General features: G+C 37.4%; 2 protein-coding genes across 2 annotated transcripts in view; one reads left to right on the top strand and one right to left on the bottom strand.

Annotated features, from left to right (window-relative positions):
• Positions 1–2642: 2642 nt before the first annotated feature.
• Positions 2643–21902, bottom strand: ZNF25 (zinc finger protein 25). The gene is made up of 6 exons (XM_059900201.1): positions 21742–21902; positions 18938–19051; positions 7121–7247; positions 6726–6821; positions 4313–4376; positions 2643–3822 (listed from the first exon to the last, which is right to left on the bottom strand). Exons 2-6 carry the CDS (start codon positions 18950–18952, stop codon positions 2739–2741), a joined length of 1386 nt encoding a protein of 461 aa, XP_059756184.1. The 5' UTR covers positions 18953–19051; positions 21742–21902; the 3' UTR covers positions 2643–2738.
• Positions 17142–27617, top strand: part of LOC132350750 (zinc finger protein 33B-like) — a 47066-nt gene continuing 36590 nt past the window's right edge. Inside the window, exon 1 of the mRNA XM_059900198.1 lies at positions 17142–17158. The gene's annotated coding sequence lies outside the window, so the exon portion shown is untranslated. The remainder of the gene's footprint in view (positions 17159–27617) is intronic.

Genomic DNA, 27617 nt, shown 5'->3' with positions numbered 1-27617 from the left:
TGCCCTGCCCACTCAGGCCCAGGAAGCCTGCTGGGCTCCCAGGCTGGGTCCCCTGCCTTCCAAGTCCCCCACCACAGGCTGCATTGGTCCAAGATGGCAGGATTTAGATTGGAGCAGCATTTGACAATTCTATGAAGCGTGGGCAATAAAATAATTTTACTAGCAATGTAGCTGGTGGAGTTGGGTATTCTATTTTGCTTTTGTTTGTTATTGGGTTGCATTAGTTAAGTATGACATAAAGATGTACTTTATTATGAGATAGTGAGAAAATTAAAAAATGATACAGGGGGACTTCCCTGGTGATCCAGTAGGTAAGACTCTGCACTCCCAATGCAGGGGGCCCGGGTTCGATCCCTGGTTGGGGAACTAGATCCCGCATGCCACAACTAAGAGTCTGCATGCTGCCACTAAGAAGTCTGTGTGCCACAACTAAGAAGTCCACATGCCACAACTAAGACCTGGCTCAGCCAAAATAAATAAATATTTTTTAAAAAATGATACAGGGAAAACTGGCCACTGACATGGAAGAAAATACAGGAATACTGTGAGTAGGGCTCAATTAATTTAATTTAGACAATGTTTATTTCATAATTTACTGCTACATTCCATCAGGAAATTTGCTTCGATGTTACGACAATCCAGCGGGTAAAACACATTTATTTGAAAAAAAATTCTAATGCTTATTCTTGTAACATATAAATATAATGCACATAATAAATATATTGGAAAAACCCCCACCTACCCACAGACTGCTATATGCATCATTTCTGGAACACATACCATATATAAAAGTATACTTTTACACTGGCTGTGATGTTTTCAGCTCTAAGAAAACTTAAATTTGTAAAGCACCAGATAGTAACTCTCTTAGGCCCTGTGAGGCATGTGGTCTTCTTCATAACACTCACCTCTGCTACTGTAATGTGAAGGCAGCCACAGGAAAAACAGGTACGAATGTTTTTTGCTTTTTTTTGTTTTTGTATTAGTGTTGTAATAAAATTTGTATTTATAGACACTTAAGTTTGAATATCATATAATTTTCACATGTCACAAGATATTCTTTAGTTTTTCTACCATTCAGAAATGTAAAACCGTTCTTAGCTTGCAGGCAGTGGGCCAGATCTGAATCACTTGTGGAAAAATGTACAACCAAACCAAACCAAGGCACTACAGCAATAAAGTGAGGGATGAATGCTGGTAGCCAACCTTTTATTTATTTTGCAACATAATTCAAGAAATACAAATTATAATGATGGCAGTATCTAACATATAGCTCTTCCTGTGTCTCAGGCACTATTCTAAGTGCTTTAAAAATATTAACTCATTTACACCTCACAGCAATCCTAACATTGTTATTATCACTTCTTTTTTATAGAAAAGGAAACTGAGGCACAGAGAGGTTAAGTGCATGCTTCATGCTGGAAACTGAGCCTGGGCAGTAGGAGTCCAGAGTCCACACTCTTAACCTCTATGTCATGTTGCTTCTACCAGGAAGAAAAAGGTAGTGAAGAACATTTAGGACTCTCATACAAAACACAAATTCAGACAGCTCTGCAATCTGCTAAAACACTAAGACAGACGTTTCTTTACATAGCATTATTTGTTTTATTGTGTAGGGTGTTTTCAGCTGTTTTTTAAAATGAACTTAGGTTTTTCCTATAAAAAAAATGTATCCCTAATGTAAAATTTGGCTGACCATGAGAGAGTTGAAAAATTTATAAAAACATTTTTAGCTTCTTTCTGAAGGATTAGTTCAGTAAAATCCATATCCATTCAGAAATAGGAGGAAAAGATACATTATAATTGTAAAAGAGTATTAAACTTAAATACACATTCTATTAACAGAAGTCACTGCTGAGACTTAATGAGATATCTTCATATACTTAAAAGTTACTGAACTAAACAAGGCTACATATTTCCCTATGTACAGTTATGGATGGGTTCACATGCACATCAAACATCCACAATCTGTGTTCTGTAGCACACTGACATTCACACATAAGTCCTACATACTAAAGGACTCTTCACATGTGTTTAATGATGTCACCTGGTTATTCAATTTATTTGTGCTTTTTAAAAAGCTCCAGATATCTAGATATTTGCAGGTTTCTTTAAAAGAAAAACAACAGCCTTGTAATCAGATTTCTGCAACATGACTTCTAGTATAAGTGTTACCCTCAGTACAGAGTCTCTTAGAATTTTTGTTAAAAAGCTTTCATATATTTAAAATACTTATAAAGGTTCTATACTTTATCATTGATCTGACATTCACCAAAACATCACTTCTTGATAAAGCCTTCCATATGTGTTTCAGTCTTTGTGATTATCCCCTTTTAGAGTGTTCTGAGTCCAAATGATATAAAAAGATTTCTGAATGGTCAGGATACTGATAGGAATTTCTCACTCATGTGAGCTTTTGGATGTCTAAATGATGGCTACCCTGACAGAAATTTCCTTACATTCACTTATAGGATTTCTCTCGTATGGTTTCTATACTGTACAATAAAGTATGACTTCTGAAAGAGAGGTTTCCCTCATGTTTTACAATTTGTAGTGTTTCTACCATCTATGTTGTCTGATACTTAGTAAAAGTCTGATATATGGTAAAAATTTCTCCCTAAAAGATTTACAGACTTTCTCTCCATGATGAAAGACTGTGGCTGAAATTTTCCCATACTGATGATATTTCATAAGGTTTTTGTCTCATGTAAATTATCTGATTATTCTGAAGGATAAATTCAGACAGAAGAACTTTCCAATTTATACTCTTTATAAGCTTTTCCCTTTGTGTGTGTCTTCTGATGTGCAGTGAGTTTTGATTTCTGGAAAAAAGTTTCCTTACACTCCTGACATTCATAGGGTTTCTCTCCTGTGTGTTTTCTCTGATGTATGACAAAATGTGATTTCTGAGAGAAGGATTTCCCACATTCTTTACATTCATAGGGTTTCTCCCCTGTGTGAGTCCTTTGATGTAATCTGAGGACGGAATTCACAGAGAAAGATTTACCACATTCATTACATTCATAGGGCTTCTCCCCTGTGTGTTTTCTCTGATGTTTAGTGAGGTCTGATTTATAGTAAAAGTTTTTTCCACATTTATTACATTCAAAGGGTTTCTCCCCTGTGTGAGTTCGCTGATGTACTGTTAGGGCTGACTTCTGGTAGAAGCATTTCCCACATTCCCTACATTCATAGGGTTTCTCTCCCGTGTGAGTTCTCTGATGAGTTTTGAGGTGTGAATTTCTAGAGAAGAATTTCCCACATTCCTTACATTTATAGGGTTTCTCCCCTGTATGTGTTCTCTGATGTACTGTGAGGTGTGATTTCTGGGAAAAGGATTTCCTACATTCCTTACATTCATATGGTTTCTCCCCTGTGTGTGTTTTCTGATGTACCATGAGGTATGCCTTAACGTAGAAGAACTTCCCACATTCAGTACATTCATAGGGTTTCTCTCCTGTGTGTGTTTTCTGATGTTCCATGAGGTGTGGCTTCTGGTAGAAGGATTTCTCACACTGATTACATTCGTAGGGTTTCTCTCCTGCATGAGTTCTCAAATGTCTACTGAGAGATGACAGGTGGTAGAAAGTTTTCTTACATTCTTTACATTCATAGATCTTCTCTCTGGTAGGAGTTTTCTGTTGTCTTGTGAGGTCTCCATTCCGAGAGACAGATTTCCCACATTCACTGGGTTTGTCCTTTGAATGAGTATGCTCATGTATTATGAGGACAGACTTCTGGCAGAAGGACTTTCCACATTCATTGCATTTATAGGCTTTCTCATTGGTATGAGTTTTCTGATGTTTTGTGAGTTCTCCATTCCTAGAGAGAAATTTCCAGATTCATTAACGTATAAGGCTTTTTTTTTTTGGTCTGCTGTGTATATTTTCCAAGTAACTCTGAGAACCAATTTCTAGAGATTTTTCCAATATTCATTAGCTTCATAGGGCTTCTCCATTGTGAATATTCTATGTTGAAATACATTATGGTTTAACATTTGGTAGAAGGAATTTCACTTGCGTTATAGGTCTCTCAACTGCCTGAACTCCACTTTGTGTAATAAAGCCTCCCTTATCGTGTAAGTAAGAAGAATCAAAAGACTGTTTCAAAGTTGTAATCTCCTGATCTTGAATTATAAAAAAGGTCTCTATTATGAAACAGGGCTTTCCCATTTGGATTATGTTCTTTGGAATTTGCTCCAGTGTTAGTCTTTTCACATTTATTATTAACTAGTGCTCTCTCACTTCTAGTACCCCCATCAAGACCCTTTCTTACAAAGCTTCTAATCTCAAAATTGAATTCTTGAACTTGCCTTGAATTTTTAGCTTGGCTTTCCTGGTATCTTGCTCCTTGGTCATGAGTATTCCATAGGTCTTCTACAAAGGAATCCAAAATTTAATACCGTAAAAATCTTAACACATTATTATGGTCATAGGGTGGATTCTTAGACTTCAGGCCAATATCCTCAAATGAAGGAACTCTCAAGTGCAAACTTCCTCTATCTCAGTGGTTTAGAAGAAACATAAATAACACTAAAAACTGCTATAGCAGAGGGGAAGGGAGCTGGTTATAAACCCAAGTATCTTTGACACTACAAATATGATATTAAAAACCTGGAGAAGGTTAAGCCAAAAAAAAAAACAAAGAACAGGGAGCAGAGAACAAAAGATATTCAAAGTGCTGCTGAACAGGAATGTGAAACTCACAGAGAATGCTGTGAGTCCATAAAGGGCAATGAATAGTAAGTAGGGTGAAAATAAAAATTAGTAGACAACTGTGTTCACTGGAAATATCAGAGGAAAGATTATTGGATGAAGGAGCTAAAGTATAGGTCTTGTACCCACTCAAACCTAGTTTACTGTGTTAGGATTCCTAGTAATTAGTAGACTATAAACTTCCACTTATTCCTCTTTACCCATATACAACAATCTAGATGTCAACACTAAAGTGACTTTCTCAGAACATCCATTTCCTCATGTTTAGAGGAAAATTCCTCTCTATCTAGTTGGCTTAATTTTTGCTGGTTCAGAAGACCCAGAAACACATACATCCAAAAGGAAAGATTAAAGAAAAGCAGAGTGCAAGCCATCCTTGTAACAGAACGAATTCCCAGTTGTAGCACCAGAGATTTTCAATGCTGACCACCAAATACTGCATCTCCAAAACAGAGTTACCTATGACTCAACACTAGTCTTATTCTGCTTTCATATCTTAGCCCCCACATCTCTGCTTCAATTTGCTACATGATCTTTAAAGAGTAATTATTCAACATTGTTCTAGAATCTTTATGGACCTTCCTATTCATCTTTAAATGCTTGAAAGAAAGTGAAAGATTATGAGCAGAGGCTTGGGGTTAGAATTTCATGGCATTTATGGGGAAAACATAAAAAAAGTTATTTGATAAGGACATGTGCAAGGTTAACTTGGATACTCATGAAATAAGATCTTATGTATGAAAGACATTTAAGAGAGCAGATGAAATGAAAATTGGCATGTGTTTTGGGGCCACAAGGAAAAATAAGAAGCAGGGCTTCCCTGGTGGCCCAGTGGTTAAGAATCCGCCTGCCAATGCAGGGAACACGGGTTCGAGCCCTGGTCCGGGAAAATCCCACATGCCGCGGAGCAACTAAGCCTGTGCGCCACAACTACCAAGCCTGCGCTCTAGAGCCCGCGAACCACAACTACTGAAGCCTGCGCGCCTAGAAGCCCGTGCTCCGCAACAAGAGAAGCCACCGCAATGAGAAGCCCGCTCACTGCAACCAAGAGTAGCCCCCACTCGCCGCAATTAGAGAAAGCCCGCGTACAGCAATGAAGACCCAACGCAGCCAAAAATAAATACATAAATAATAATAAGATGCAGTAGGCAACAAAGCGCCAGACTAGTTCTTGACTGAAAATTAGGTGTATTTTGTATCAACTCCAAAATAATATAACTGATGAAAGGCATAATGATTTGTAACCTGATTTCAGAGTTTAAAGAGAGAATAGGAAATTAAAATGGGTGCTGAAAAAACTAAGGCATTTTGTTGTTAATGAAAGGAGGAAAATGGCATTTGAAAAAATTTATAAGACAGATTTTAAGATTATAGTTGCATACTTTAATGGCAAGGAGTAACTGGGAATTCTAGAAAAAAGACAAAATGAAAGTTTAACTCAGAGTTAGTATATAGGGAAGAGAAGTAAATCTATTTAAAAAATGTCAAGCAGGGGGCTTCCCTGGTGGCGCAGTGGTTGAGAGTCTGCCTGCCGGTGCAGGGGACACGGGTTCGAGCCCTGGTCTGGGAAGATCCCACATGCCGCGGAGCAACTAGGCCCGTGAGCCACAACTGCTGAGCCTGTGCGTCTGGAGCCTGTGCTCCGCAACAAGAGAGGCCGCGATAGTGAGAGGCTCGCGCACCGCAATGAAGAGTGGCCCCCACTTGCCGCAACTGGAGAAAGCCCTCGCACAGAAACAAAGAACCAACACAGCCATAAATTAATTAATTAATTAATTTAAAAAATAAAACAACTACAGAGAGTTATTACTTTAAAAAAATGTCAAGCAAAAGAGGGAATTTAGATGGAGAACGAAAACTGGAGTTGTGATTTATGTTGCTTACATATGCAGATCAGGTATCCTCAATCATTTCCAAAAGTATAGGACATTTAAAAACGAGATTCCTGAAAAAAAAAATTTCAAAAGTCAAAGGCACCAACCTCCTCACAGGTTATAATTTCTAACTTACCAGGGTAGTTCCGACGTGGAAATTCTACTTCTAATATCCATGGCTCTTTTCCTTGCTTCAACTTGAAGACTGCATTTGGCTTATTCACACAATAACCTATTAATAGAAAGATAAAGAAAATAATACAAATTGCTTGGAATACAGCAACTCTGAAGGATAAGGAAGTGCAGTTTAGGAGCAGAACAAGGAATGTCCCACATAAGTTTGGCAAATTTAGATTGTATCAGTGGAGTGCATGGGAACACAAATAATTTTCTGGTACCCAAAATGGATTCATCAACTTTGACCCCTAAAACAAAGCTAATATTCAATCCTATAGGAGACTTAACAAATTCCAGTAACTGAGAAAGGAAATGCAAACTACTGGGAGTTACAGATAGGGAAGATTTCCTCACCCACTGAGATGAGGTGATGATAGTTCTCCTGCATCACTTCCCTATACAGGGTCCTCTGAGCAGCATCCAGCAACTGCCACTCCTCCTGGGTGAATTCCACAGTAACATCCTTGAATGTTACTGGTCCCTGAAACAACATATTTCAGTTAAAACTGAAGTGATCAAAATACAGTACCATCAAAAAGACATGTGAACTGTTAATATGCTAACTATAGTATTTATTCTGGAGAGTTAGATATACTGCCACCCTGCTTTATACATATATAAAATATTTGTTCAGTATATATTTACTCAGATATCACTCCATGCCTGGAACTCTGCCAGAGATACAGAGATGAATGAAAGCAACTATTCTTGTCATCAGGGAGCTTACATGCTGACAGGGAGGCAAAGATTAAATTCTTAAATGCAGTATGCATAGCAGGTGCTATGACAGAAGTATGTACAAGATAAAAGATGGTCACAAAGGATGGCCAAGATGGTGGAGAAGGAAGCATCAAAAAGAATAAAACACCTAGGGATAAATTTACTCAAGGAGGTGTAAGACTTATATACTGAAAACTGCAAAACATTGCTGGAAGTATTAAAGAAGACCTAAATAAAAGAAATGACATTCTGTGTTCATAGACTATAAGATTTAATATAGTTCAAGTGACAGTACTACTCAAAGGAATCTACAAGTTCAGTGCAATCCCTAATAAAATCCCAATGACTTTTGCACAGAAATGGAAAAGCCAATCCGCAAATTCATATGGAACTGCAAGAAGTCCCTAACAGTCAAAACAAAATTGGGAAAGAAACAAAGTTGGAGGACTCACACTTATTTCAAATCTTACTATAAAGCTACAGTATCAAAACAGTGTGATTGGCATGAAGATAGACATATTGTCCAATGGGATAGAAATGAGAGTCTAGAAATAAAGCCATACATCTATGGCCACCTGATTTTCAACAAGGAAGACAAGACCATTCAATGGAGAAAGAATAGTTTCTTCAACAAATGGCACTGCGACAACCAAATGTCCACATGCATAAGAATGAAACCTGACGTCTACCTCACCCCATATAAAAAAAATTAACTCAAAATAGATCATTGACCTAAATATTAAGAGCTAAAACTATAAAACTCAGAAGAAAACATAGGAATAAATTTCCTTACCTTGAATTTGGCAATGGATTCTAGATGTGACACCAAAAGTACAAGCAGTAAAAGAAAAATAAACTGACTTTATCAAAATTTAAAACTTTTATGGGGACTTCCCTGGCGGTCCAGCGGTTAAGACTCCACGCTTCCAATGCAAGGGGCGCAGGTTTGATCCCTGGTCAGGGACCTAAGATCCCACATGCCATGTGGCGTGGCAGCTAAGGAAATATATATACATACATATACATACATATACATATATGTATATACATACATATACATATATATACATACATATATATATATAAAAATAAAACTTGTATGCATCATAGGATATTACCAAAATAGGAAAAAGACAACTCACAGAATGGAATATAATATTTGCAAATTGCATATCTGATAAAGGTGTATTATCCAGAATATATATAATATACTTACAATTCAATAACAAAAAAGATAACCCAGCCAGAAAATGGGCAAAGAAATTGAACAGACATTTCTCTAAGTTATACAAATGAGCACATGAAAAGATGCTCGACATCATTAGTCCTTAGGGGAAATTCAAATCAAAACCACAATTATACCACTTCATATTCACTATGATGGGTGTTTTTTTTTTTAAAAAAACAAAACCAGAAAATAACAGGTGATGGGGAGGTTGTGGAGAAACTGTAACCCTTATATATTGCTTGTGGGAATGTAAAACGGTACAGCTGCTGTGGAAAAGTTTGGCAGTTGCTCAGAAAGTTAAACATACAAATACCATACAACCCAGCATACTTGTACACAAAAGTTCATAGTGACACTATTCACAACAGCCAAAAAGTGAAAACCACCTAAATGTCCATCAGTGGATGAACAGATAAACAACTGTGGTATAAACATACAATGGAGTATTATTTTGCCATAAAAATGAAGTATTGATACATGGTATAGGGTGAATGAACTTGGAAAACATTATGCTAAGTGAAAGAAGCCAAATAGAAAATGTACATATGATTCCACTTATATGAAATATCCAGAATAAGTAAATGCACAGAGACAGAAAGTAGATTGGTAATTGCCAGAGGCTAAAGGGAGAGGGACTAGGTAATGACTGCTTAATGGGAATGGGGTTTTCTTTGGGGATGGCAAAAATGTTTTGGAACTATATGTTGTAGTGGTCCCACAACATTGTGAATGTGCTACATGTCACTTAACTGTACACTTTAAAATGGTCAATATTATATTATGTGAATTTCACTTCATTTAAACCAACAAAACCTTCTAACAAAGAAATCTTCAGGTCTCAGTGGTGAATTCCACCAAACATTTAAGGCAGAAACAATACCAATTATATGCAATCTCTTCCATAAAACAAACAGGAGAGAACCATTCTCAACTCATTTTTGAAGCCCACGTTACCCTGATACCCAAACCTAACAAAAGCATTATCAGAAAACTACAGTGGTGGCTTGCACCTGTTTGTACCAGATCAAGAGTGCTGACTGTCAAATTTTGGGCAATTGGTTAACATCATTTTGTAGCTTGAAATTAGCCACGGCAGGGATATTTATACCATAGAAATTGGTAAACAGTACAAACCAGATTTCTCTCCCAGTACCCAAAATCTGGTTAAACATTTACCACCATAGTGACTACCAACCAATATCTTTCATGGTTATAAGTACAAAAATCCTCAACAAAATATCAGCAAATCCACTACCTGATTTCAAGACTTATTGCATGCAAAGCTATATTAATTGTGTTACTAGCAAAAGGATAAACACACAGATCATTGGAACAAAAACAGTGTACAGTAATAGAACCACACATATAATTTTGATAAAGGTTCAAAAGAAATTCAGTGGATTAAGGATAGTCTTTTCAAAAAAATAGTGCTGGAACAAATGGATTATTAAGCAAACTCCAGACTTTCACCAGTCTTTTCTTTAATGTCCCTTTAGCTATTCCAGATCTAATTCAGGATACTATATCGCATTTAGTTGTCATGTCTCTTCTGGTTTGTGACAGTCTTACCTGTTCTATATGACCTTGACAATTTTGATGAATACTAAACAGATACTTTTTAGAATGCCCTTTAATTTGGATTTGTCTGGTGTTTTCCCTCTTGATTAGACTGAGATTTTAGGTTTTGTGGGAGAATAACAAAGAATGCTTCTTATCACAATATATCAGGGGGTACATGATATCACAGGTGATGTTAACCTGGATCACTTTTTAAGGTAGTGTTTGCCACTTTTCTCCACTGTAATTATGTTTCTTTTTCATAGTCCATTCTTTGAAAGCAAATCACTAAGTCTAGCTCATAATCGAGAAAAGAGGGAATAAGCCCCACCTCTAAGAGGGGGCAGAATCTAGATATATTACTTGGAATCCTTCAAAGGGCTCTCTTTTCCCCATTTATTTATTTATTCAATCATTTACTTATATCAGTATGGTCTCAAATATTTAATGCTTTGGGTTAGAATCCAATACCATGTTATTTATTTTGTTGCTCAAATTGTTCCAGCTTTGCCATGAGAAGCTCTTTCGGGTTGGTGCCCATGTCCATTTGATGTGTCCCCATCACTCTGTTTTTGAGCACTTCCTTAATTTCTGATAGTACAAAATGCTCTGGACTTATTTTGTATTACCCTCGCCTCAGCCCCAGAATCAATCAATTTCTCCATGGAATTCTGGTTCCTTTTACTGTAGAATGATATTTAGAAACCAAGATCTGTGTGCTGGGTTTGCTCATGGATACTGAGGTGTCACTGCTTATAGGCCCTCTCAGCAGACAGTTAGTAAATGTATGTTTGCATATTAACTCATGTTTATACACATATCTTTAATTATTTCTGTATCTATCGTATACGTGCTAAGTTAATATATATTAAGATAACATATATACATTTGCTTTTCAATAAATGGCACTGGAAATAATGGGCATCTATATATAAAAATGAGCGTTATATGAGCCAATAACTTATACTTTATAAAAAAATCAACTCAAAACCAATTATAGACCTAAATATAAAATGTTAAACTCCAAAATTTTTTAGAAGAAAAGTCTTTGTGACTTCGAGATAAGCAAAGACTTTTTAGACATGATACCAAAAGAAACTAAAAAGAAAAATTTGGAGTTCATCGCGTTTTTGCGCAAGACACTGTTAGGTGAATGAAAAGAGTAGCCACAGATAGTGAGGAAAATACTTGAAAATCACAAATCCAACAAAGCATTGTACTTGTATCCAGAACATATAAAGAACTCTCAACATTCATTAAGAAAACAACCCAATTTAAAAATGAACAGAAGATTTGAAGAGACACTCACAAAAGAAGATGTATGGATAACAAACAAGCACATCAAAAGATTTTCAGTATCATTAGTCATTAGAAAAATGAAAATTAAAACCATAATGGGATAGCAATACACACCTATCAAAATGACTTAAAGAAAAAAAAAACTGAAATACCAAGGGCTGACAAGAATGGGAAGCAAGGGACTTCCCTGTTGGCGCAGTAGTTAAGAATCTGCCTGCCAATGCAGGGGACACGGGTTTGAGCCCTGGTCCAGAAAGATCCCACATGCCGCGGAGCAACTAAGCCCGTGCACCACAACTACTGAGCACGTGTGCCACAACTACTAAAGCCCGTGCGCCTAGAGCCCGTGCTCTGCAACAAGAGAAGCCACGGCAATGAGAAGCCTACGCACCACAAGGAAGAGTAGCCCCCGCTTGCCGCAACTAGGGAAAGACCGCATGCAGCAACAAAGACCCAATGCAGCCAAAAATAAAGAAATAAAGAAGAAAAAAAAAAAGAATGGGAAGCAAGTGGAACTCTGATACATTGTGGTAAGAATACAAGCTACTCAGGAAAACAGTTTGGCAGTTTCTTATAAAGTTAATTATAACAGTACCATATGACACGGTAAGCACATGCCTAGGTATTTAACCAAGAGAAATTAAAATCTGTGTACACACAGACATCTGAATGCAAATGTTTGTAATGGCTCTTTTCATAATTGCCAAAAAAACCCAGAAACAACACAAATATTTTTCAGCTGGTGTGTGGGGTATACACATACAACTGAATACTATTTAGCAGTAAAAAAAAGAACTACTGATATATGCAACAGCATGATCGAATCTCAAATGCATCATGCTAAGTGAAAGTAGGTAGTCTCAAAAAACTACATACTATGTGATTCAATTTACATGACATTCAGGAAAAGGCAGAACTATACAGATGAAGAATAAATTGGTGATTGCTAGGAATCAGTGATGGGGAGACTACATAGAGGGAACCAAGGAAATTCTGAGGTGATTAAACTGTTCTGTATCTTGACTGTGGTGATGATTACATGTCTTTATGCATGTGTCAAAAGTCATTGAAATGTACATCCAAAAAAAGTGAATTTTGCTGTAAGTTAGAAAGTAAATAAAATTAAAAACAAAGCACAAAACAAAACCACTTCACACCCATTACTATCAAAAAAAAGAAGACCCAAAAAACAAAGAAAATCAGAAAATATCAAATACTGGCAAGGATGTGGAGAAACTGGAGCCCTTGTGCATTGCTGGTAGGAATGTTAAATGGTCCAGCCACTATGGAATATAGTATGGCAGTTCCTCAAAAAAAATCAAACATAGAATTACCATATGATGCAGCAATTCCACTCCTAGTTATGTATCCAAAAGAATTCAAAGCAGGGACACAAACAGATATTTGTACACCAATGTTCATAATAACAACATTATTCACAATAGCTACAAGGTATAAGCAACCCAGGTGTCCATCAACAAATGTAAACAAAATTATGTACATTACATAAGCAAAATGTAATATATACAAACAATGGAATATTATTCAGCCTCTAAAAGGAAGGAAATTCTGTGACATGCTACAACATGGATGAACCTCGAAGACACTGTTCTGAGTGAAATAAGCCAGGACAAATACTATGTGATTCTACTTATATAAGGCACCTAGAATAGTCAAATTCATAGAGACAGAAAGTAGAATGGTGGAGAGTTCTGGAGATGGATGGTGGTGATGGTTGCACAACAATGTGAATGTACTTAGTGCCACAGAGCTATACATTTAAAATTGGTTATGATGGTAAATTTTGTTATGTGTATTTTACTACAATTAAAAATAAATAAGTCAACTATAATTTTAAAAAAGAAAAATAAATAAAAGAAAAAACAAAACCCCCAAAACACACTAAAAATAGCTATACAAAAGCATCAAATATTAACTTAAGCACTAGAATTTGAGAGGTAAAGATCCAAGAAAAAAGTGAAATTAATTATGATGAGTCTTATACCTCTGGTTAGCATTTTCAGGGCATTTTCAAATTTCATAGCCAGGGCAAAAATGTAGAGCAGAAAGCAGCTCAGAGCCACCATCTCTAAAATAAGCATAAAGAAACAAATTCTGAATAGAAACAAATTCTGAGAAGCAAAGGAGAAGTTGATCTTAACCTTAACAATGAGAACAAGCCCCTAACCTAGTGTTTTCTAAAATCAGAGATCTGAGAATCCAAAGGTGAACAAAAGATAAAATTCAGAAGAGACAAATATTTCAAAAGACAACAGAAAACCACAACTTATTTCATTCTTGGGGGCAAGCAGGGAAGACAGGAAACTGGTTCAACTTTTAACAAACTTTTAATGTTTGCTTATGGTCTTGTGTGATGTATTAGCATCCCTAAGAACCCTGGTCCCAAAGCAAGTCAACACCAACTTGCCTTTTGATACTACCTGGTGACTGAGTGGGAGTTTCATATTCAAGAGGTCCCCAAACATAAGATTAGTATCTGTAGAACTTTTTTACTTCCAACCAAATGTCTCAAAGTGGTCAGTTTATTTTAAGTTGGGGAAGCAGTTTCTGGAACCAAAGGAAAGCTCCATAATTTATATGGATGCTCTGAAATACAAACACTCACCATTTTCCCCCCACAGGCCTTTACTGAGTGCATGGCCACAACCCTCCAAAGGCTGGGAGCAGAGCACCAGGGCAGGAAGAGATGTCTCAGGTGCTTAAAGCTCTACAGGGCAGCAACTCCTCAGTCACCCAAAAGAAAAGCTGTTAGCTAAGCTAAAAGCACATCAGTGGAGCTTTGGTGGTGTTCACAACCCAAGCCCTGCTGAAGGAAAGCCTTGATACTGCCCTCGATATGTGAAGCTGGTGGTGAACAGTACCTCACTAAAGCCCAGGGCCATCTCAGCTACATATTTGAGTTAGCGAGCAGACAGAGGAAGGGACGTGTCTTTTTCTGGAGGTATTATTTACTTCAATCCCTACTGTACTTTTATACATAATGTCTAGCACATAATAAAGAAATAGGAGACATGCAAAGAAGTAGAAAATTTTTATTCATACTGAAGAAAGGAGCCTATTGAAACAGACCTACAGATTAACCTAGATGTTGTGATTAGCAGATAAGGATTTTAAAGTAATTACACTAAAACTAAATAAATAAAACTAAATGACCTAGTGAAAAAAAAATGAGAATATAAATGAAATGATGGGGAATCTTAGCAGAGAAAGAAAAACAAAAGAAAAAACAGGAATTTTTAGAATTGAATGATACAACATCAGAAGTGGATTCTACAGGCTTATGAATGAAGAGAATTGACAGAGCAAAAGAAGGATGCAATGAACTTGAAAACAGTCAGCTCAGTAGAAATATCCAAACTAAAGGACACACACACACACAAAAAAAACCCAAACTAAACAGAGCATCTGAACATTTAGGACAATATGTACATATTTCAACACTGTTGAAATTAGGATTTTAGAAAGACAAAGAGAATGATGCAAAGAAACTATCTGAAGAGTGAGTTCCAAGAATTTTAAAAAATGATAAAAGGCAACAACCTACTGGGCATATACCCTGAGAAAACCATAATTCAAAAAGAGTCATGTACCAAAATGTTCATTGCAGCTCTAGTTACAATAGCCAGGACATGGAAGCAACCTAAGTGTCCATCAACAGATGAATGGATAAAGATGTGGCACATATATACAATGGAATATTACTCAGCCATAAAAAGGAATGAAACTGAGTTATTTGTAGTGAGATGGATGGACCTAGAGACTGTCATACAGAGTGAAGTAAGTCAGAAAGAGAAAAACAAATACCGTATGCTAACACATATATATGGAATCTAAAGAAAAAGAAAAAAAATGGTCAGAAGAACCTAGGAGCAAGACGGGAATAAAGATGCAGACCAACTAGAGAATGTACTTGAGGATACGGGGAGGGGGAAGGATAAGCTGGGACAAAGTGAGAGAGTGGCATGGACATATATACACTACCAAACGTAAAATAAATAGCTAGTGGGAAGCAGCCACATAGCACAGGGAGATCAGCTCGGTGCTTTGTGACCACCTAGAGGGGTGGGATAGGGAGGGTGGGAGGGAGGGAGAAGCAAGAGGGAAGAGATATGGAGATATATGTTTATGTATAGCTGATTCACTTTATTATACAACAGAAACTAATACACCATTGTAAAGCAATTATACTCCAATAAAGATGTTAAAAAAAAAAAGGCAACAACCCACAAATCTTTGTCATCCTTCAAAAGGGATAAATGCAAAACAAATCATGCCTGTGTGCCTCATGGTCTAACTATTGAAAACTAAAGATAAAATGAAAATCTTAAGCACAGAGGAAAAGAACACATTATATTCAGGTGGATAACAATAAGATGAAGACTAGCTTCTTATCAGAAACAACAGAAGCCAGAAGACAAAGACATCCTAAAAATGCACATACAAAGAAAACTCTCGACTAAGTTCTATATCCAGCAAAATATCCTTCAAAAACCAAGGTGAAATAAAGGCGTTTTCAGAAAGACCCGCCAAGTAAATTTGTCACCATCAGTGCTGAAATAATAAATGAAATAATAAAATGAGTTGCTTAGGCTGAAGGGAAAAGATATCAGAGAGAACCCCAGACCTGTAGGAAGGAATAAAGAGCTCCCAAAGCAGATATGTACATAAACACAAAAGAGTTTTATTTACACACACACACACACACACACACACACGTGTTTCTTTAAAAGATGAATATTGTTTAAAGCAAAAATAACAAGTATTTGGGGTTAAAAATATATGTATAAGTGAGATATAAGACAAGGACCACAGGGTGAGGAGGGTGTAAAGAGAATTATACTGATAAAAGTTTATTACACTGTTCATGAATACAGTATTTGAAGACACCATTATTTTAATGGTGCATGTTGTAATCTCCAGATTCAGCAATAAGCAAAATAACACACAAAAATAAAGCTTCAAAGTCAACAAAGGAGATACAATATAATACACAAAATACTCAACCCAAGGGAAGTACAGTAAATCTAATTAGGATAAAAAGAAATATAAACATACTAGGATAAAAGATATCTTAAAAAGCAGCTAGCCCAAAACAGACAAACTTATTTCAAAGGTGTGACAAGTTAACAGGTGAATTTTCAATACTACCAGTAGTAGAAGACAATGAATGCTTTTCAGCGTTTTAAAAGGTAAGAACTGTCAACCAATATTTCTATACACAGTGAAAAAGCTCTTCGTGGATATTTCATATAAAGAAAACTGAGAAATTTCCACCAGCAGACCCTCACTAAAACAACAAGCAAGCAGAATAAAAACAATAACTATAAAGGATGTTTTCAAACAGCAGAAATTGATGGCAGCAGAACTTGAGAGATGCAAGAAGGAATAAAAAAGACTTTCTAATCTGGCCAAAATCCCTAAAAAAATCCAATTATCTGCACAAAATAAATTTTTCCAAGAGTAGGTAGTGATGACTGTACTTAAAACTACTTCAAAAAACAAAAAGGCTCACTAGTTATTTCTTTTGTTCCAGACTGACCATTCAGCAGTTAATTACAGAGCATAAGGTAAGAAAAACATCATGTGCCACACCTGAACGAATGCTGGATAAGGAAATTTTCATATATAAGGTATAAATGTGTTCAAGACTGACCAAAGCAGAACCGTAGAATAGGTTAAATTTTTCTACATTCTCTTTCTTTCCACCATCAGGGCTAAAGGCTATGATCTCTAATTAATAATAGATAATGTCCACACTGAAAATTTATGGAATAGTAATAATAACAACACTTCAAAAGTTGGCTGTGAGGATTATGTAAGATAAACTACGTCAAGGGCTTACCAAAGGGCTGGGCATTTAATTAATTGCTAAATATGCTGTTTTGTTTTTAAAAATTAAGTTTAAAAAGCAAAGAAATGGTTACCACAGAATTCAGGATTCCTTTTCTCTGGGTAATGGTGGGATGAGATTAAGGAAGGGCATACAGGGGCTTCAAAAGTACTAGTAATTTTCATTGCTTAAGCCAGATATGGGATACAGTGGTGTTACTTAATCAGTATTCCCTAAATTATACATATACATTATGTACATTACTTGCATAAAGTATGATTTTTTAAATATTTAATGAACCAATAAAATCAAAATTCATGTCTTCTACAGCCTACAAAGTCATATATATTCTACTCCTTTCTACCTCTTAGATCTTACCTCTTACTGTTCTCCCCAAAGTTCACTTCTCTCTAGTTTCAGTATCCTAAATACTGTTTCTGGAACATGCCTCAGGGTGTATGCATTTGCTATTCCTACTATGTAGTATGCTCTTCCTCCAGATTTCTACCTGGCTCTCTCTCATTTAATTCAAGATATTCCTCAAATATTACCTTTTACAGTGGCATTCCCTAACCAACTTATTCCCTGTTCCTCACTTCTAACACTCTGTCCTCTTAAACTGCTTGAGTTTGCCTCTGAGCAGATACATCAGAAATATGACTCAAATGTTGACACATTTTATTATTTAATATTAAAAAAATCACATTTGTTAATATCCTTAACAATCTCATCAGAAAAGTCTTTAAGTATCAGCATTTGTCAACTTCACAAGTTTTCCAACATTCTAATTTTCACTTGAAAGCTCAACTTTTAATATTAGCAACAAATACTAACAGTTATTTTCCTTGAAATGACAGGCTCACATCACTCATTGTTGAGAAAATGTTTGAATACCGTGTGAATACCGTTGTTTGTCTGCCAGTTGCTCTTTCACATAAAAATGATATTCCATGAAAAAAAGTGGCTAGGTGAGCTCACAAATCAATCACACAAGTGCTTTTCCTCAAGACAACCAACCATCATACTTCAGTATGCCGCAAAAGTACTTTAGGTGAACTTCCCATTTCATCCCACTGAATATTAAAAAGATGTGTACTCAAGGGTCAAGATTTAATAACATTAGTAACTTTTACTGTTTCATCAAGGATATCCTTAAGTAAAGGTGGCAGTTTTTTTATTACTGCAGAGGAATACAATGTCATTGGTGTCATCATCCTGATGTATGCCAGACAGGGAGCAATCTATTGCTTTTACACCATCAGTGCTAATGTCGTCAGTGTAAAAGGCAATTTGCATCTTGGTATTATGTTTTGACCTCACAAACCCTCTGAAAGGGTCTTGGGGCTCCCAGACCACACCTTGGAACTGCTGTTGTATTCAAACAGTATTTTCCCTGAAGGTGATTTTTAACGATTTCCTCTTTTCTAATTTAATATATGGGCTCTCTTTCATAAAATTCACTGAAAACACGCACACACAGAGTGAAATAAAGTTAAGAGGTAAATAAATGACTCACCCGGAACTTGTTCATTTTCTGCTGCTATTGGAAAGTATAGAAACTATGAAGTCAGAACAGGGAAAGTTGGAAGACAGAAGTCATAAGAGACCTTATCTTGCAGTCAGGAATCACCTGTGAGAAATTTACATACAACATTTTAGTAAAAGATAAACCTCCGGGAAAATCTCTTTGAGCCATGAGAAGGAATAGGAAGGACCATGATAAAGGAGTACCCACCTGTCCACTGGTGACTCTCATATAATCTTGATGAATCTGGGACATTTTTGAATCTAAACATTTCTTTCCTATTGGCTGTTTTTAAAATTATATGTCCATTACTAGATAACACAAAAGAATATAAAACTTAAATGTCCAATAATAGCAGATTAGTTAAGCAAGGTATATAATATATATCCAAAGTATGGAACCCTATGCTGACATTACAAATGATGTTGAAGAGAAACATCTATTGATATGGAAAATCTTTTAAGTTACATGTCATAACAATTTTTCCTACCGATATTATAAACCCCACAAGGTTAGAAAGTCTTCAGAGCTCTCAAAAATAAGATGTTTCATCTCTCTAAATTTCAGTTTCTCCAAAATCACTTCTCCAAAAACCCTATTTTGACTAAAATATGGTACAGTGACAGGGAGGCTTCAGTTCTATGCTATGCTCTGCTATTAACAAACCTAGTGACTATCTTAGTTTCTATGCTATTATCTTTATTTTTTTTTAACATCTTTACTGGAGTATAATTGCTTTACAATGCTGTGTTAGTTTCTGTTGTACAACAAAGTGAATCAGCTATACATATACATATATCTCCATATCTCCTCCCTCTTGCGTCTCCCTCCCACTCTCCCTATCCCACCCCTCTAGGTGGTCAAAAAACACTGAGCTGATCTCCCTGTGCTATGTGGCTGCTTCCCACTTATGCTATTATCTTTAACATGAGAAGGAATTAGGTAATTTTAAACAATCATGTACTATTCTGATTCTGTAAGTCTTCGTTCAGTACCACAAATCCAACAGAACCCCAGAATTCACTGTCCCCTCCAACCCTGGGCTGGGGCCTAGGGTAAAATGTAATTAGGCCTTGATGAATTCTGACATGGCCATCTAAACTGTTGACACTAACACAAATATAACTTCTAAAATAACAATTTGGCGCCATAATCCCACAATAGGCACTTCACATGGGCAGCAAAAGGTAACTAGATGCCAAAATGCCGAGGTCCTTCTCACATGCAGAAGAAACCACTTCCAGCTGCCCTGGTGCTTACACGATGCCTACTTATTAAAGCCTAGATACACCATCCAATCAGAGGCATTATGATATCACCTTCGTAATATGGAGCATGGATGAAATCGCAGTTTTCATCTTTAAAAAAGTCTGTCCCATTTCCCCTCTGGCCTGGATAGGATTCTCAGCTTCTCCAGTAAAACTTAAAATTCAGGGTTTCAACTATGGTTTAAATTCACACGTGTAACAGTCGTCTGGGTATAGAGACAGGTTAGAGAACGCACGAAGGGCCTTAATTAACCTTTTACACAGGAGCTCTAAGGAAGCCTCAAGAATTATTATTATTATTTTTTTTAGTGAAATCATATATTTATTAACTCCTTGGTTCTGTGTAGTCTCCACATATTTGTACCTTTTAATTTTTCTCTCATGTAAGAGAATTCATTAAGAGAAGCAGGCAGGTAATGGCAAATCAACTTTTTAATGAAGTTCTAATCCTGCTAATTCCACTTTCATTTTGTTTGGATCATGGCGAGTAAGTAACTTTAGGTCCCAGAATGGCAATAATTAGAGCTCCATTTGGAGCTGTGATCAAGATGGCTAGAAAAGCTACTGTCATCACATCCTTCGAATATGGTTCCAAATGGGGTGCACTGATTCTTGCTCTTGCTAGAGCCAGAGGACCTAATACAGCCTACATTTAGAGGAGAAAAAGATGAAGCCTCAAGAATTTTTGAAAACAGAATACTACATTGTACGATTAGGTCCACTACACTCTACTCTGGTGGTGCTCAGGGACAATCACTGGATTAAATACAACCCAAGGCTGTGGATTTTAGGGTGGTAAACAGCATGAAATACAGAGTAAAACAAATCCCTGCTAATGATGGCTAAGCCAGTTTCTCTCTCTGAACCTTCGGACTTGTATTTATTAAAATGGAGGTGGTAAATACGGATTCAAAGGATGGTTATGATGATTAAGATGATTAAATGAGCCAATAATGAAAAGAACAGCATACCTTTTAATGAGAAAAGCAGCTCACCTTTATTGAATCCTTATCGTACTTTATATGCACTACCCTATTCAATACAAGAAACGACCCTAAAGGCTATTATAGTTTTATAGATGAGTATCCGAGTCGTACCCAGATTAACCTGCCCATTTACCGGCGGGCGCTGGCCTTGAGCCCGGGCCCCTCAGGCTTTACAACCCACGTCTCCAGCAGCCAGCGCCGCCCACGCGCCAGCGCCGACGTGACGGGTTTGGCATCCACGTCACAAACGGCTGTTCTCGCGCGCGTCCGTCCCGCTAAGCCCGGCGTCCCAGGCCTCCTCCAGCCGCCCCTTTCATGCAGGTGGAGAAACACGGCTTCTGGGGAGGAACCGCACTGCGGACAGCCAGCCTCCCCGCCAGGCCCCCTGCCTGGCCTCCTCCCCAGTCCTCCTCGGAGGCCAGTCCGGCGCTCAGAGCGGGGGTGGCGGCGGCGGCTGCCAGGGTCTCCGACTCGGCGCGGCCGCGGAGACCGGCTTCCCCCCGCCCCCGACCTAGCGCCCGCACCGAGGCCTCCGACACACCTGCAGGGGCTCGGCCTCAGCTCCCGGCCCGCGCAGATTCCAGGCCCCGCCCTCCGCGGCGCCGAGCGGACTGGAGGCGCCTGAGTCCTCTCTCCGCCGGGGAGCGAGACGGAGAATGGCGGCTGCTGCGGGGAGGTGGAATTGCTCATGCGCGGAGCACTCCCGCGCCCCACGCAGGCACTGCGCGTCCCGGGAGCCTCCCGGCGCTTCCACTTCGGATGACGTCACGAGGGTCGGCTTCTTCCCGTGGTCCGAGTGTTTTCTGCTGGCCTGGTCCTTTCCTTACTCGCAGCGGTACCGGATTAGAACTGGCCACCCGCTTGAAAGCAGGAAGCTACCTTGAGGTAGTGCGATGAATATCGATAGTAACCGAAAGATAGTACTCGGAACTAAGTACAGTAGTACATTCAAAGAATAACACCCTGTAACAGCTGACTTTATTTTAGGAGTATTAGCTTTCAGAATTATGGAAATGATACATGAAACGTGATGAAAACATGAATAAGCTAAAACAGAAGACGAGTCGCACACATCCCACTTTACAAAAGGAAAAAACCTCGCTTAATGTTAGGTGCACACTCTTCTGAGATTTTTACTCAAATTTTACGCTAACGGTATAATATATTTTGACTATCACTTCACTAAGGACTATATACTGAATGTATGCTGATTTTCTGATCTAACTTTATGACATCAGTTTACTCTGGGCCAACAATAGAAATGTTTCCTCTCAAACTAATTACAAAAATACTAACTTTTTATAATAAAATTAACTTAGACATGTGGAATCCATATAGGGAAAATATATATACATATCTGAATAATGTGTGCACATGTGTGCATATCTGTATACACACACACACCCCCACCAATATCCTGGGTGGGAGGTGTTGGGGAGATGATTAAAAATAGTCTCTTGCCAACCCAGAAAATCCTCTCCACAAATGGAGAAAGAAAAAAGTATTATTATTAATTATTATTAATTATTTTATTAATGAACTAAGCATTGAACTAGACTGCAATGCGTATTCCAGGCAATCTGCTAATGAGCTTGCAGACAGAAATATCACACTTTTATGTAGCCAGACAGATACAACCCTTTCTATGTACTAAGATAAGAGAACTTGACAACACCATTTACTACACATTGTTCTTCCTAAATTCACACGGTAATTGGGGTGGCCATTTCTATTAGTTAATTGCCTTTATCCAAATGAAAAGTAAAGCTTCTTGCATCTCTATGACACGCAACTAGCTACAACTTGTAGCCAAAAGCCTAGGAGTTTACCACAGACACAGGGAGATGGGGTGCTATCTTCCTTGATGTTTATTTACATTTCAAAGACATAGCTCCAAGGCCTTTAACAAAGATATTCCTGGGTTGTAAAACTAACAAGAGGTTTATTTACTTTTTAAAAAGATTTGCATGCATCTCAAAGGGACAGAAAAAAGGATTTCGGTTACACGTTTTCTCAAGGAAATGCTCTAAGAAAAGAGGGGAGGAAAATCTTTTCCCCTTTTTGAACCAGAGAAAATTCAATTTTTTAATATTTGTATTTACTCTTACAGGAAACTATAAAACTTAACAATCTAAATCAAAATGACAATTTTTTCCTGAGAGTTTGGTTTTGTTTTCCTTGACAAATAATTTAAAACTTCATCAGGAAATATATAACCTCAGAGAATAGGGAGGAAATTTTATTGGAAATGCTTATTATTATAAACATAATTTAAAAGTTTGGTGCTGGCTTCAAAGAAGAACGGAAACAGATCCAAATACATAAGAACTGAGTATATGTTGAAATAGTTATTTCAGGGCTTCCCTGGTGGAGCAGTGGTTGAGAATCCGCCTGCCAATGCAGGGGACACAGTTTCGAGCCCTGGTCCGGGAAGATCCCACATGCCGCGGAGCAACTAAGCCTGTGCGCCACAGCTACTGAGCCTGCGCTCTAGAGCCTGCGAGCCACAACTACTGAAGCCTGTGTGCCTAGAGCCTGTGCTCTGCAACAAGAGAAGCCACCGCAATGAGAAGCCCGTGCACCACAATGAAGAGTAGCCCCCGCTGGCCGCAACTAGAGAAAAGCCCGCGTGCAGCAACGAAGACCCAACGCAGCCAAAAATAAATGAATACATAAATTTTTTTTAATTGTTATTTCAAACAATGGAGATAGTTTGGAATGTTCAGTTAACGATTTGAGAAAATAAGGTTAATGGTACATGAATTCAGCATGTAAATTTAAAAAGTAAACCATCAATTACCTAGAATATAAATAAAAGATTTTAAAGAACATAATTTGACATAGCATGAAACAAAAGGCAGAAACCAGAAAGGATATACCAGAAAGTTAAAACACAAACTGAGAAAATATATTTAATAATTATGAGACACAGATTTCACACTCTTGTTGAACTGCTCTTACAAATCAGTTGAAAGATGAACATCTAACATGCAATAAAAATAGAAAAAGAATATCCTGCTGCAGCTTTTCATTCAATCTACAATGCAGTGGACTGCCAGATGCCTCAATATTCTATTTACTATTGCAAAAGAAAATATAAGGACAATTAAACTATGACATACCATTTACTTTAAGATGCATTACAAGATCCAATTTCAAGCTGTTAAAATACGAGAAAAATGCATGTCTTAGAAATATTGAAATGTAATTATAAAAGAGAAAGTACAGGAACTTCCCTGGGGATCCAGTGGTTATGAATCCGCCTTCCAATGCAGGGGACACAGGTTCAATCCCTGGTCGGGGAACTATGATCTCACATGCCACAGGGCAACTAAGCCCAGGTGCCATAACTACTGAGCCCGTGCATCACAACTAGAGAGCCCACATGCCGCAACTACAGAACCCATGCACTCTGGAACCCGTGCGCCACAACTAGAGAGAAGTCCACACACCGCAATGAAAGATCCCACCTACCACAACTAAGACTCGATGCAACCCCAAAAAATTTTTAAGTAAATACTAAAAAAGAAAGTACAATTAGTCACTAAGTATATGAAAAATATGTAACATCACTAGAAATCAAAGAAATATTAAAACAAACATGAAACACTTTTGTCTACAGTATTTCAAATTTCATTTCCTTTCAAATGTACTGCCTTAATAATAAAACCCCACATAGAATTTCCCCCAATTTTATTTTCTTCATACTACTTATCCAACTGATTTCTATTTGACTGGTCCCAGGAAATGACAGTAGAATAAAATTGTAGAATGATGCTATTCATGTGGCCATTTTATTATCAGGGATTTTGGGTGTCTCTTCAGAGCATTTGAGCTTGACAGCAATTCTCCACCTTGTAGATCTTCTTGAACTATTGTTTCTGCCTATCCAGTGGGATTGGCCCAAATTTACTGAAAGTCTAGCTTCAGTTTCTAGAAGTCAGTAAATTCTAAGAGAAGTGGCAGTTTGGGGCCATTGGTGAAGACGTCAGATAAAGTGAATTTTTACTTTGGGCTCAGGTACCAGCTGTACACTAAAGGACTGAAACTACTCTTTTGAAATAAGGAGGAGGACCACCTAGGAGACATCACCCTGATCTGACACCTTTCACCAAAGATTCAGGAAAGAAGACAGAGAAATCCTAGGGTTTTATATCTGAATGGATTCTTTTTTTTTTTTAGCCTTAAAAAATGTTAATTGAAGAATAAAAAACTATAGGAAAATGTACATGGTATAATTGTACAGATAAATGAATTACCAAGAAAAAAAATAAGGTGAACATAACCATATAAACACCAAGAATTCAAACAAAATATTATGAACACCTGAAATCCCCCTTAAAGGCCCATCCTCTATTATTACTCCCCTCCTCAAAAGTAGCCCCATCCTGACTTCTTTTTATTTTTTTGTTTTAAAAATTTTATTATAGTTGATTTACAATGTTGTGTTAATTTTTTTCTGCACAGCAAAGTGACTCAGTTACCTATCTATCTATCTATTCTTTTTTATATTCTTTTCCATTATGATTTGTCACAGGATATTGAATACACTTCCCTGTGCTCTACAGTAGGACCTTGTTGTTTATCCATCCTATATATAATACTTTGCCTCTGCTAATCCCAAACTCCCAATCCTTCCCTCCCCTACCCGCCCCGGCTTGGCAACCGCAAGTCTGTTCTCTATATCTGTGAGTTTGTCTTTGTTTCATAGATATGTTAATTTGTATCATATTTTATTTATTTGTTTGTTTTTAATTAATTAATTAATTTTTGGCTGCGTTGCGTCTTTCTCGCTGCACGTGGGCTTTCTCTACCTGCGGCAAGTGGGGGCTACTGTTTGTTGCGGTGCACGGGCTTCTCATTGTGGTGGCTTCTCTTGTTGCGGAGCACAGGTTCTAGGCACGCGGGCTTCACTGGTTGTGACTCATGGGCTCTAGAGCATAGGCTCAGTAGTTATGGCGCATGGGGTTAGTTGCTCTGTGGCATGTGGGATCTTCCTGGACCAGGGCTTGAACCTGTGTCCCCTGCATTGGCAGGTGGATTCTTAACCACTGTGCCACCAGGGAAGTCCCTGTATCGTATTTTAGATTCCACATATAAGTGATATTTTATGATATTTGTCTTTTTCTTTCTGACTTACTTCACCTAGTATGATAATCTCTAGGTCCATCCAGGTTGCTGCAAATGGCACTATTTCATCCTTTATGATGGCTGAGTAATATTCCATTATATATGTATATGTATAATATAAAAAATATATATATATTTATCACATTTTCTTTATCTATTAATCTGTTGATGGACATTTAGATTGCTTCCATGTCTTGGCTATTGTAAATAATGCTGTTATGAACATAGAGGTGCATGTATCTTTTCAAGTTATAGTTTTGTCCAGATATATGCCCAGAAGTGGGATTGCTGGATCATATGGTAACTCTGTTTTTAGTTTTTCTGAGGAACCTGCATACTGTTTTCCATAGTGGCTGTACCAATTTACATTCCCACCAACAGTGTAAGAGGGTTCCCTTTTTTCCACACCCTCTTCAGCATTTTTTATTTGTAGACTTTTTAATGATGGCTGTTCTGACCAGTGTGAGATGGTACCTCATTGTAGTTTTGATTTGCATTTCTCTGATAATTAGCGATGTTGAGCACCTTTTCATGTGCTTATTGGCCATCTGTATGTCTTCTTTGGAGAAATGTCTATTAAGGTCTTCTGCCAATTTTTCGATTGGATTGTTTGGTTTTTTGTCGAGTTGTGTGAGCTGTTTGTATATTTGGAAATTAAGCCCTTGTCTGTTGCATCATTTGCAAATATTTTCTCCCATTCCGTATGTTGTCTTTTCGTTTTTTTTTTATGGTTTCCTTTGCTGTGCAAAAGCTTATAAATTTGATTAGGTCCCATTTGTTTATTTTTGTTTTTATTTCTATTGTCTTGGGAGGTTAACCAAAGAAAACATTGGTACAATTTATGTCAGAGTATATTTTGCCTAAGAGTTTTATTGTGTCGTATCTTATGTTTAAATATTTATGCCATTTTGAGTTTATTTTTGTGCATGGTGAGAGGGTGTGTTCCAACTTCATTGATTTACATGCAGCTGTCCAACTTTCCCAGCACCACTTGCTGAAGAGATTGTCTTTTTCCCATTTTATATTCTTGCCTCCTTTGTTGAAGATTAATTGACTGTAGGTGTGTGGGTTTTTTCGGGCTTTCTGTTCTGTTCCATTGATCCGTATGTGTGTTTTGGTGCCAATACCACACTGTTCTGATTACTGTAGCTTTGTAGTGTTGTCTGAAGTCTGGGAGGGTTATTCCTCCTGCTTTGCTCTTTTTCCTCAGGATTGCTTTGGCAATTTTGGGTCTTTTATGGTTCCATACACATTTTAGGATTATTTGTTCTAGTTCTCTGAAAAATG

The sequence above is a fragment of the Balaenoptera ricei genome, chromosome 16, assembly GCF_028023285.1.
Source record: "Balaenoptera ricei isolate mBalRic1 chromosome 16, mBalRic1.hap2, whole genome shotgun sequence".
Classification (NCBI taxonomy): Eukaryota; Metazoa; Chordata; class Mammalia; order Artiodactyla; family Balaenopteridae; genus Balaenoptera; species Balaenoptera ricei.
The sequence above is the reverse complement of the archived record's forward strand: the minus strand, read 5'-3'. Positions and strand labels throughout refer to the sequence as shown.